General features: G+C 45.0%; 1 protein-coding gene across 2 annotated transcripts in view; it reads left to right on the forward strand.

Annotated features, from left to right (window-relative positions):
• SALL3 (spalt like transcription factor 3) overlaps nt 1-13,352 on the forward strand; it is a 56,086-nt gene that overhangs the window by 20,957 nt on the left and 21,777 nt on the right. Inside the window, exon 3 of one of the 2 annotated variants that reach the window (XM_085605927.1) lies at nt 136-476. The exons of the other annotated variant lie outside the window; for it this stretch is intronic. Within the exon in view, the coding sequence (XP_085462053.1) occupies nt 136-476 (341 nt within the window). The remainder of the gene's footprint in view (nt 1-135; nt 477-13,352) is intronic. 2 annotated transcript variants of the gene reach the window in all.

A 13,352-nucleotide genomic window follows, 5' to 3' on the forward strand; every position in this document is an offset into this window, starting at 1 on the left:
ATACTAAAGAACGTCCGTTTGTTTGTACAATCTGCAGTCGTGGGTGTTCCACTATGGGTAATTTAAAACAGCACTTGCTGACACACGAATTAAAAGAGCTTCCTTCTCAGCTATTTGAACCCAACTTTACTCTAGGTCCCAGCCAAACTACTCCTACACTGGTCACCAGCACTGCGCCTGCCATGATCAAAATGGAAGTGAATGGTCACAGCAAGCCGATCTCATTGGTTGAGGGTCCCCACCTTCCAGCTGGAATCCAGGTTCCTGCTGCACCACACACCGCGATGAGTCCAGGCATCTCTCCTATGCTGGCACCCCCACCACGACGGACTCCCAAGCAGCACAACTGCCACTCGTGCGGGAAGACCTTCTCCTCAGCAAGTGCACTACAGATACATGAACGCACCCATACTGGTGAAAAGCCATTTGGTTGCACTATCTGTGGTAGAGCTTTTACCACAAAAGGGAATCTGAAGGTAAGGAGAACTCTCTCACATCTTAAAAAGAGAACCAATAAGGCTATGGGAATGCAAAATGTACTAGAGTTGGCCTGAAGGGCAGTCTGCACTCTCTTGCAAAGTCTTGGTTGTATTTGCATCATGTTTAAGAACTAAGCATTCTCTCTGCGGGAAAAAAGGGGAGCCTGTTTTTCAAGTGTTTTACCCGGTTTGACCACTGTAGATTATTTCTTGCTCCCTCCATGAGGGTAATAACACCTTTATAGAGAATTATCAAATTAAGTTATTTTCATTTAAATCAATACTGCAACTCAACCCACCCCTAGGGGCAATTCAGCTCTTTACGATGTCAGACACATCCAGAAAGCTAAACGGCAAAAACATTACAACCTGAGGGATTGCACGTATATTGACAACATAGGTAGAGCACATGATGAGACCTGGGGCAGTTGCTGAGCAAGAAGGGTATCGGCTGTTCCCGAAAGCACAGGGATCGGGAACAAGGTATAGGATGGTGGTTCCAGGACCTTTGGGCTGCGTAAGGAAAAGCTCTTTTGTTTGTTTAAGGTGCTGGATTTCTTCATTTAGGTGTGTTGATTTGGATAAGAGATTTGGTGCTGGTGAATCTGGACTCCAGCAGAAGACAGAGATGGTCGCAGTAGGCAAAATGAAAGCTGCAAATGATTGCGGCCACTGGCCAAGTTAAACCGAGAGACGGGTTTCAAAATCCTTGTTGCATTGCATCCTGTCAGAGTACCAGGGAAAGAGCAGTCCAAGAAGCATAGGATGACATAACTTCTGTTTGTGAACAACCATTCAAAGTCAGGTCTGCAATACAAGAAGAGGACTAGCTTTATGAACTTTTTACGATCGCATGGCAAATTAACAAACTATTCTACCGAGCAGGCAACAGCAACAAGATGCTGTGTCGTTCGTGTTGTTATTAATCTGTTCGTCTGAACAGCTGTTCGTCACTTCGGCAGGTCTCTTAACTAAACTCACAGCAAAATCACAGTGAAGGGTGGGCATTTGTATGTAAGTGAAGGTTATAAGTGGACAGATGTGGGGACCCTCGTTACCTGTTTGGCCTGTGTTGGTGAGGCTCCTTCACCCACACTCATTTGATCCCTTTTGGGGAAGTGAACCCCTCTCTCCGTTCCTTTACACCGCCTTTGACTGTACCCCTTACTGAACTTCTGAATTCAGAAAACTCACGTTGACACAATAGAGGAACATGGTGCATTATTGAGAAAGTCTGCTTCCTTAGTAGCCAATATTGCCTTTTAATGATTATCAGAAACAAAGGCTGAACTAATACCAGGGCATACTCTGCCTGCCTCATTTTGTAGGGACTGGCATTCAGCATCAGAGTTGATAATTACAGCACAAGGACAGCAACCCGTAGCAGTGTAATATATTGATAGGGCTAGAAAGTATAGTGTGCAAAATTGACAACAAAGTAAAAAAAAAAGGAAATGCACCAGATCTGTAGGAAGCATAGCATAATATTTTGATTTTGTCAGTCTTACTGCCTGCTCAAGAAGCCTAAAGTTGAATTACTGGAAGGCAAGAGGCAGTTATGGAAACGAGCCCCCAATCAGATACCCTGGATTAAGAGGTTCAAATCCCAGCAGTCCAGACTTATCCTTTTAGAGCTCATAAATTGAGGCCCATTGAGTTGGATGATAAAAAATACCTATAAGAATTTAGTGTTCACATTCTAAATATCCATTAGTGTTTAAATGATTAAGTTTCTGGTTGTCTTTTGTGATTATACTCTGCTTGGGCAAAGTGAGGCGAAAGCACTAGCAATACTTTTTTGAAGGAAGTAAATATGCAGGCCTAAACTAGGTACACCATGTTGTGTTTGAACAATGAGGCGCATGTCAGGTTTGACCCCGTGTAGTAATCAGTAAATATTTGATCACACCGTGTTCTATTGAAAAACCCTGGGGTTTCTATTCTATACAAAGCTGGGACAGCATGAAAATAGAGGAAATGAATTATGTGCCATCAATACTCATACCCAAATAGTAAAAAAAGAAATCTGTGAAATGTCCACATGCGATGCGAGGACTTAATGTGGTGTGAAATGGGTTGCTTTATTATAATTTCAACTACTGAAATTAAATGTGTCACGTGCATTGCAATTTTTTTTTCTCCATATGTCCTAAGACGTCAAAGTTATAGGGAACTAATGAGAATAATATCACTTTTTACTTTTTTTATTATAAGTTCCACTTTTTACAACTCTTTTTCCAGCTGTACCACTTTTCTTTTTTCCAGTTAACCATACCTCGATTTACTTTACAATTGTACATCATGGTTTCACCACTATGCCTGCTATTGCAGGAGTCAGCCCATCAGTAATATATATTGATCACATACCCCTCGGTCCCTCCCAGTGTCCTCCTCTGCCATTACTGCACGCTGTCAGTCACAAGACCATTACTTTTTTAGGTTGCCCTTCAAGCTCTGTATGCCCTTTTGTACAGCCATGGTCCATGCCATTTGTGCCAGGGGTCTTTTAAGTACACCTAATGGGTCCATGTACTTACCCACATAGTGATTGTAACACATACGCATAGTGGGTTCGTCCACATTGTTTAAGTCTGGCAAGGATGCCTGCGTCATAGGGAGATTGTTTTTGTGCAGGAAGGTGATTTATTCTTCCAATGCGTGCTGTAGAATGCAGCACGAATTGAAAGAGGAAAAAACAGGGAGAAATTAAAACATTTCTCCTCGTTCCACCTCGCTACGCCATCCCCAGGGTGGCGTAGCATTCTGACGCATTTCCAGATTTATGAGCAATCTGTGGACATGGGTGTTGCGGGGGATCAACCACAGCAACTACCATGTCACACCCCTAACACACAGTGTTGCGTGAAAAAGGGTGATATTTACAAGCACAGGTAAAGCCATGCAGGTTAGCTTTACGTGTGCTTGTAAAGCTCATGCAGCAGGTTGCGCTGCTGGTGCATCACGTAACGTGACGCACCGGCGGCATAAGGAGCCTTATTAAATCTGCCCCTCAGTGTTATTGAGAAATGACCTGCCGCTTCTCACATTGCATCACGTAAGTTCGATTGGCCCTGCCAGAACGCCTTAAAATGTGTTGAATTTTCAGGGGACCAGGGAGTTTCCTCATCTGTAATTGATTTTTTTTACATGCCGGTGTGGCTTGTCCTATGGTGCCCTGTGCAGAACCTTAATGTACAGACCAGACGCCCAAGGTCTTCCTGGACAGTAGCAGGCCTGCCTACATTCCCTAAAACTCTCCACTGCTCCCTGAAAGGTAGTGCAGTGCTGTGGTCATGCTTCACTGGCCTATATTTCCCCCTCTCCATCCCCGCGGAAATCTGTATAAATGGGAACAATGGCAAATGCTTTCTGGTGGAATAATTCACACACCATATCTCATGGCACTTCTCTCGTGTCAGCTCCCATAAATCAGTCTTCTGCCTGTCACAGGCTGCCTTTGAGGTAACCTGGTTGGGGTCAAGTGCATTAAATAGTGGTACAATGGAGGAGCATACGTAAGCACAGTATGCTGAGCCCATAGCTTAGGGTTGACTGTAATATGGGAAGAGTGATGGTATGGGTGGAATACGGAGCAAAAATTGCGACACTGAATGTAAATCAGTAAACAGAGCTTATATCTGAGAATGTATTATCAAGGAGATAAGGCAGTCAGTGGGTGAGGGCCTCACTCAGCCATATTCAGGCGTTGAGGAAGTACCGGAAGTAAACCTGGACGCTTCGAGTGGCACATACACCCTCTTAGATTTTCAGAAACACGAACTTCAGTAAGCGGAGGCAGGGGTAGACAAGTTGTGCTAACGTGTGTCCGAGTAAAGCGCAAAAAATAGAGCAATAGTCATCGCAGCGACACGTGGCAAGGAGTAAGGTATCCATTTGCTGTTTGAAATTCGCAAGTAGCTTAACTTATTATTTACATGCACAAAACATCCAACAACAAGGCATATGATGCTAGATTCCTATCACACCCATCATTTTATGCTTAGAAGCGAAAACAAAAGGCCTGTGTATAGATTTCAGTCTAAACGTGTGAAGGGTGGTGTAGGGGCTACATATAATCCTTTGAACGCCTTTAAACAGCACAAAAGGGCTCCTCATGCTACCATGAAGCATATATCAGGTTCAACATTGAAGTCATAATAACATATTTATAACGCAGAACACTATTTTAATATTTGCATTGTGGAACAAAACCAACCCAGCTGTTTGGTGAGGGGAAAACCTTCTTGCGTGCCGAAGACAGCAAGGCGAGTGGTGAGATGTGACTCATCCATTTTAACACCACATTTTATGATTTCACGAGTTACATGCATGCGGTGGGCAGAAAGGGCCTTTTCGGTGTGCCTTAATCCTCTGCTGTAGGGGGCGCGGGGGCTGCAGGCATGGCCACAGACCACCCATGGCAATATTGAACAGGAAATACCAGCTCTTTATTGCTACTACAAGCTGATAAAAATCCGCCAGAGGTGTTTTTCTTAGCCTTCCAGCACAGGTCTTTTCCCGGCAGTCAGGGGTCTTGTAATCCAGTTCCTCTGGACTATTGCTGTGTCCGGCTCGGCCCCTCACTCCCTCCTCCTCACTGGACAACAGTCGAGCTGTTTCTTCTCACCAAGACGACTGCTCCTTTCCTCTCAATGCTCCTTTCCTCTCAATCGAACATCTCAGAGATGCAGCTTTAGGGGCAGATTTATGTTCCCTGGCGCATCCCTGCAAATCAGCAGGGATGCGCCAGGTAAGATGTGTCAAGCAAGTTTACCCTTGCGCCACCACAGATACGCCGCATTTACAATGCCACGCATCGTGGCGCAAGGATAAACAGATGCGTGACGCATCAACCGTCGGAAGAGTGGCGCATTGCTGGAGTCGTGTCGCAAGCACGACGCAGGTCCAGCAGTGCTCGTTGCCTGCCCATACATAACGTGGTGCGTCACGCCTTATGCCTGCTTCAAGCAGGCGCAAGGTTTTGACGCAGCGGTGTCGGAAAAGTGACTGAGTGGAATCTTGTAGATTTCACTCAGGCACTTTTCCGAGGCTTTACTGCGCCGGGACGCCCCCCCCCCCCCCCCCCCCCTGCGCAGGATCGCCCACATGAAACCTGACGCAGGTTTCATGTGGCGCAGGGCTTTACAACGTGACGCATCTCCCTAGGTGCGTCATGTTGTAAATAGGGCGCAACGTGGCGCATGGTTTACGCCGACACTGCTTCACAGAAGTGACGCAACGGCGGCGCAAAAGTGGCGCAAGGGGCTCGTAAATCTGCCCCTTAGTGTTTTGGGAGCGGGGGCGAAGTTGGGGTGGGGTGATGTAACTTTTGCTTATGTTTCATACAAATCAGAGAGACAGCCAAATAACAAAGTATCACAGAGACAAAGCCCAGACTTGTTGGCATGTTACGTTCAAAATCATATTTTTTAAAATATAATTTTTAAGTGTGCACCGAAAGACCACGCCAACATTTTTCATTTCCATATTTCTCCGAAGCTTAGCGAAACATGTTTTTTTTTTAACTCTCTAGTTAACACTTGGAATGCACCTTGTCTTTTTCCTTCACAGAGAATGGTTATGGGACGCCCCCTCCACGGGGCGGCAGTAGTTCAGTGAGAGTGTTGACTGCCCTTGTGATGAAAATGTCTTGGTTGAGAAACTGGGGGAGGAGGCCATGGATTGGAACCAATGTTAATGCCCTGCAGCTGACACAATGAGGCATGGTGGGCTGCGGTCGTTTTTGGGTTGAGTTATACCCACGTCTCTGCTTTGCAGTGGCGGTCTATGCTTTATCTATATGAACCACAACGAAATGTAAGGCAGCCCTGCCGCGCGTCATTGGTCATTGCAACAGGCTCCAAAAAGCAGTGTGCCTCCCTGCTCCTCGCTGGCCTTGTACAACCTTTTGGTTTCAACCTGGCTTTTCGTATTTACGTTTAGTACCCATGTATCTGTCTTGTCTTTTCTATTTAAAGGAGATGTGTTCTGTGCCTGCCCTTCCCTTCAGCAGAGTGAGCAGCAGTGCAGGCCTTGTGGGGCTCCCAGTGCAAACCTTTTTCTGACCTTGTTACAAGTTTCCCATTATTTTGAAAGTCAATACTTGTCCCAGCAGTACTGATACTGCCAAGCACACCATCCCCGTTTAACGTCCCTAGGCCAGGGTTGGATTGGTATTAAAATCGGCCCGGGCAGGCTAACAAAAAGTGGCCCACAGCCTTTCCTCAAAACACTGCTTCGGCGAAATTTTATTTTAAAAAAGGGGGGGGGGGATAAAAAAATGCACGGATTAGTTTACACTGGTGAAGTACACCTGAAAACAAGTGAGCCCACTTCTGCTCAGGCCACCTGTCCCTGCTCAATCTGTGTACATTACTGGGCCGACCCAGCGAGAGAAAGGGAGTGACGCCTCTGCCTGTTGGTAAACCAGAGGTAATGAGAGCCCATCTGCCCCCAGAAAGGCCACTCAGACACCCACTGGGCCTCTGGCTGTATCCGAACAACAGCGACACTGCCCAAATAGGCCCCCAGACTGCTCAAAAAAGCAGCCCACAGCTGTAACTAGAACACCGGCCTCTCAGGCATTGCCCCAATGCCCACGTTACCAATCCGACGCTGCCCCACGCCAGAATTGGGGTAACGCTTAAATACCGCTTGTCTTCTTTCCCTATTTCTGATTTGCAAAACTCAGAATTGTCATTACTTTCCCCACATAAGTTCTTTTACGTTTTACCTGGTAGAATTTATGTGGGAAAACTGTGAGGTAAGTATTTTCTACTTTGTTAAAAAATGTAGTGTGTCAAGTATAATCCACTGTGGTATTGCTGTTCGTAAAGGCTGTACATTATTATTTCTTTTTTGCCCAAGTCTGTGGTTTCTTCACATACCAGGCTAACTCTGGCCCCCGTCCTACAGAGCTATGCTTAACGTGTACCAGGCAGTAGTGCGGAATGTGAGTGTCAGGTTATTGTAGGATCTTCTAAGGAAATAAAGTGAATGACACGAGAACATCATTAGCATTACGATTCATGTCCCTGGTCATGTATAATCAAATGTATATTTGTGCATCTGGACCACAGATTTTATTGATGTAATAATTATTAAAGTATGGGACATGGTTATGCAGTTGTAACGTTGCTCGATGTTTACTTTCAGACTCAGCTGATAAACGTGCATTAATGTAACACAAAATAAAAAAAATGTGGTTTGCTAGTCACACTGTTGCCTACCAGGCAAAATTCTGTTTTATGTGCACATACAAAATATAGGATTTTATTATCAGTAAAGGCCACAGTGAATATTCGTGGATGAGACACACTGTCTACAAACGCCAGCTAGGTCTCCTTTAAATAGTTTTGCGTACTTGGCTGGGTTCTGCCATGAGAATGTCCTCAATGTCCAGGAGAAGAATTTAGAGAGCATCTCCTTTTTAACTCTCGCTTGCAAATACCAACAGTGGACCTAGAGTCAGGCCATTGACCGTGATTGATTGGCTTTTTATCTTTCTAATTTGCTTACTTCTTATTTGATGGCTTTTCTCCCTCTTCATTTGTATGTTCTTCCCTAGGGCATAGCTATTTTACATAGTTACTCATTGGATGAGTTCTATCATTCCACTGCTTGCATTCAGGGAACAACTTTTATCTTTTCTTTCAGCACTCATGGGAGTCATGTGTTTTCCTGCTCTCTCCCTCGTGTGCTGCTTCCATCTTACATCTTTGCTCCCCCTGCTTTCTGTGTTGCTGTGGCTCAGCACGTCTGTTGCTTCCAGCAATCATTCCCACTCAACTTTTTTCATTGCTTTTTTTGTTTAATCTTCTACCCCTCTGCTCCAATCATCCCACAACGACTCTTCCCTTCTTGGCATTGCGTTTCTTGGTACCTTCCATGCTCCCTGCCCCATTTTCTTTAAAGTTGTATTTGTTTGGTGGAAAGGCACAGCACCTGCAGTGTACACAACAGCCAACTCCTTTCTCTACAGTTCTCTTTTGCGCACTTTTTATTGTTTTTTAATTTCTCTTTTCAAGAGGGGTGTCAATCGTCCACAGCACCTGCAGTGTACAAACAGCCAACTCCTTTCTCTACAGTTCTCTTTTGCGCACTTTTTATTGTTTTTTAATTTCTCTTTCCAAGAAGGGTGTCAATCGTCCTGGAAGGGCAAATACATTTTTTAGAAAATGCTGAGGAAACCTCATGACACATACATGTGCATGTGGGGTGAAACTTGCACAAATGTGTCATCAAGCTTGGGCCGCCCATTTTTATTTTACATTTTTTTCAATGCTCTTCTGCATTGCCAACAAGCATTTTTTCCTCTATGCAGATGCTGGTCGGCATTGGCAACAAACCCTGGCAAAGCAACAAGTCAGCTAAAGCCTTTTAAAGGCAAGACATGTTGGCTTTGCCAGTGCTTGTTAAGGACAGCTTCTAGCTGGTCACTAGACCACTAAATCAGCCCTGAGAAAACTAAATCATGTTTGTGGTGGCTGGCATCAACCAGGATGGGGGTGGTGGGGGTGTGCGCAAAGGGGAAATATTATTTAAAAAAAAAAAAAAAAAACTTACCTGACTCGATGTGACATCCTCGCCCTGGACCTCTCCGTCACTGCAACTGGATGCTGGAACTCCCTTGCCCAATCCCGGGGCTGCTCACATGCAGCATGTGAGCAGTGCCAGGATTGGTGGGAGCGGCCTTACTCGGCATTCCATAGCACCGTGGAGGCCTGCACTGTCTCTCAACCCTGCTGTCTTAAGACAGCAGGGTTGAGAGGTTTAATGTGTGCATGTGTGGCTGGCCGTCTCAAGACGGCTGGCCAAAGAAAAGCACACTTTAAACAGTGCCCAGCCAGCCCACCCTCCTCCCTCCTGAGTGACATGCTGCTGTCACTCAGCAGCCGCCCTGCCCCTGTCCTGTCGGTCGGCTCGGGACAGGGGATGAAAAATAAAATGGTAATTAATTACCATTTTTTTTCTTCATCTTTGGGAGCATTTTTACGTGGGGCGACGCTCCTCTGTTCTAATGGAGGAGCCGCCCCTGCCTCATGTATAGCAGTAGCAGAAAGAAGGCTCTAGACGAGGCAGCCATTAGAGAGGACAGGGCAGAACCGAGTAAAGCATCATACTGCATTCTGAATACAGATAAACCGCAGAGGTAGGGTATTTAAGAGACGATACACTCACACACACAGATTCACCACTTGCTAATAAACAGCGTCTCCTTTAATTTCAGATGCATCTAACCTTTGATATGCATAATAAAAGGCACATTTACTAAATTGGATATGTGGGAGGTTTAGGACTTGCTGCTGTCTTTTGTCTCACTCCCTTGCAGATTCTAGTCTTTATATTTATAAGGCTCTACTGTACTTAATCTTAGACTCAAAATAGCATGAGAATTAGATTTTTAAAGAAAGGGGACTCCGGTGTGTCCATTTCAGCTAAACATGTCTTCAAGATTTATTAATAAACAAGGGAATTTCACTTAAGCTCAAACATGTTAAAATTATCAACACTTTAACGCACTTTTCATAATCTAGTTACCTATCTGATGTCACACCAGCAATGAGTATTGAAAGTAAACGATTAATCATCACGTCTACTACGAAAGGAAACTTTTTTTCACTTAAACAAAAATGGGGACCCAGCACAATAGGTAACTCTAGTGAAAAAAGAAGCACATATTTCCAATGAAACAAAGTGGTTTTGATAGTGCCTGGTGTGGGCTAAGAGAAATTCGGCGCCCTTGATCGTGGTAGTACATGAAATTAGGCAACAGGGGGTCTCTTTTGTGTTCACTGGTCAGTGGCTGGAAGAGCAGGGACTGGCCCCTGAACACAATCATCCCAGGGTGTCTCCCAGCTCACCTAAATCACTAATACCTTAGCTGCCTTACGCAGATGATGGTTTTGTAGATTTGTGCCAGCAGGATCAGAGAGGGTGAAGGGAGGGCAAGGAAGGAGGCTACAGGGGTGTTAAAAACATCGCCCGACATATCATAATGAAGGACTAAAACCACTTTAAACTGGCTAAACATACAGAAACAAGCAGGGAGTGACCAGGGAAATACTGGAGCAAGATGAGAAGAAAGCTGCTGTTGGCATAACCTTAATGCACACCGCTCTATGTGCCCCTCAGAAGATTGGCGCCCGAGGCCTGGGCCCAGCTCGCCCATGCTAAAGGCACTCCGTGCTTACAGTGTGTCTCTCTCAAGCACCTTTTGCACTGCCTTTCCCTTTCCTCTTATCTGTTGAATTTCGTATGTATGCAGTGACTCATCCATGTGCCCCATCTGAATACTCAACTTTGGATATCCCTTATCTGAGCATAAACAGAAAATGAAGTTATACTGCTGAGGTATAATGTTTTGGTGACTAGATCCAGCTATTTTTAATCTCTCAATTCCAGAGCTTCGCTGCTTTCTATTGGCATTGTCAACTTCCATAGCTTAACACTTTCTTCACTGTGGAAAGAAGCTTTAAGAAAGGGAAGGCTTTGGAGGCAACTTATGTGCCCCACACAGTTTGTTCCACGTATTTTGTTTACATTTTAGCGGAGTTGGTACTTTAGAGCCTCTATGGCAATGCGTGCTCTGGCTGTACCAGAAATGGCACGACTAGGGCAAGGAAGGAGCTGGATGTTTCACATATCGCTGATCTGCTAAAGAGTGTTCTACATTGCCCATTGCAGTATGCAGATTCTATAATTATGCTATGTGCAAATCCACACTTAAACCTGAAGTAGTGCTGTGGCCTAGAGGCGAAAGGAGCTGAGGCCACTGTAGCCTCTTGCCCTTGCCTTTCAACAACAAGGGTTCCCGTCACAAATTCCGCCTGTGCCTCTTGTGTGTCCATTGCGTAACACCACACCCATGCCACTCATTTCCTGTTGTCTTGCTGCAGAGCTTCAATCTGCTGCTCATTGTTGTTCTGTAGTCCCATTTCTCTTTTTGTACTGCCCTGCCCTGGGAGGTGCTGCGATGGAGATTCCCTACCTCACTTAAAGCCACCTCTCCAGCTGAGGGCCTGTTTGCAGCCATCTTCAGTGACCAAGTAAAGAGAAAATGCAGTTATACTATGTTCTGATTTATGGATTTATAGAGGAGGTATAGTGAGAGCTTCAGGAGAGGGTGCTGTGGCAAGGCATAGGAAGCGCATACTGAGCGAACTGTAAAAAGAATGACATACCGGGCGGTAAGGCAGTGGAGACTGTCCTTCTCTCATAGTGCGGATGCTGTGGTGTTGGCAGGCAGGGATAAACTGATATTGCAGAGACACCGAGGAGGAGCTGTGGGGTAGTACATGGGAAAGTTCCCTGGTGCCAGAGGATACAGTGAAGGGTTTAAGCAACGGGAGTGATTCTGTGGTTGACTTGTAGGTGAGGCAGGAGGTGAGGAGGTCCAATGTTGACTGGGTGCTGTTGGAAAAAGAAGAACGCGCGGAGGACCTACTGAAAGCTGCGCATGTGTAGAAGCTGCTGGCTACTCTGTAGCTTCTGTGTGTAGTGATGGAAGATCAACATGCTGCTATGGTTTATCTGCTTTATCCATGCTTGGAAAACTTGCTCTGCTACTGCATGTGGTGTAGATGTGAGTGTAAGCAGAAAGATGTTTTGTTCTAAAAAAAACTGTAATTATCCAAAAATTCCTAAAAAACTTCCACATCTAACATTAGAAAACGTTGACATTGGCCCTTGACTGCTACAAGAAAGAGAAACATGAAGACCTATTTAATCGTTTTCAAACAATGAGATAATCAGGCACAAAAGAAGCCAGGTTAACCCACTGAGCTAGCTTATAGGCAGTGCCTGCAATATAGTGTGACCGACAGGACAGAGTCGGACTGGGAACCAAAAGCAGCCCTGGCACAAATCTTCAAACCGGCCCCACTCCCATCCTGTATCCTTCTTTCCCATCTCTCTCTATCACTCTCTATTTCTCTCTCTTTTTACCTGCTCCACCTACCACCATTAACCCAGGGAGTTAGAAGCAGCAGCCGATAACCATCAAAGTACCAGCTTCCAATGGAGCCATCCCACCTACGAAAACACCTGATGGTATGAATGGTCACTCTGGCCCAGGGGATAGGTAATAAGAGGCATAGTAAGTGATAGAGGTCTGTGCCTCTATGTGTCTGCTCTCAGAAATCAGATGGCGAGTGGAAGGCGGGAGACATGTGTAGCCACTGATGTAATGTTCTGTTTGTGCTATTTTAAGCGGTTGCATCTTCTTCCAACATACATACCCTGGTGAACGTTTTGCACAGGGTCAGTGTTAAATCTAACACCGATGTCAGCCATTCAGTTCTAGCTTCCTAACGGCACAGTATGTGATTTGAGGCAGCTGCCATTAGTATGTCTCAAATTGCTCTCTTTGTCCCAAAATTCGTTCAGTGTGGCACAGAGGACCTTCAAAGCTGGATATCAAACATGAGGTAGGCAGTAGAACTGGATACAGCACTCCACAGATGGCCTTTGAAAGCGCCACAGCATTTCAGATGGAGTCTTCATAACTTGAAACATACACTAGCTGTGGCTGCCAGAAATTAAACTAAATAAAGATTTATAAATGAAATGAAGACTTATAAAGCGCAACATGTACCCTGAGGTGTCTAGGCGCTACCTTCTGAAAGAGACAGCATAGAAACAGTTGGAGAGCCTTGTCTAAATAGCCAGGTTTTCAGGCCCTTCCTGAATCTTTGAACCCTCCACAGCATGCCAGAAGTGAATTTAAGATTACTATCTACATTTCTTACTATATCAGTCTGAAAAATTGTTGAATATAGACATTACACCATAATTCTATTGCTGTTTTGTGCCGCTTATTGTGCACAATATGACTCAATGTTTAGAAATGGTTTAGAGTCAAAAGTGACATAA

This window comes from Triturus cristatus, chromosome 5_1 (genome assembly GCF_964204655.1).
Source record: "Triturus cristatus chromosome 5_1, aTriCri1.1, whole genome shotgun sequence".
Classification (NCBI taxonomy): Eukaryota; Metazoa; Chordata; class Amphibia; order Caudata; family Salamandridae; genus Triturus; species Triturus cristatus.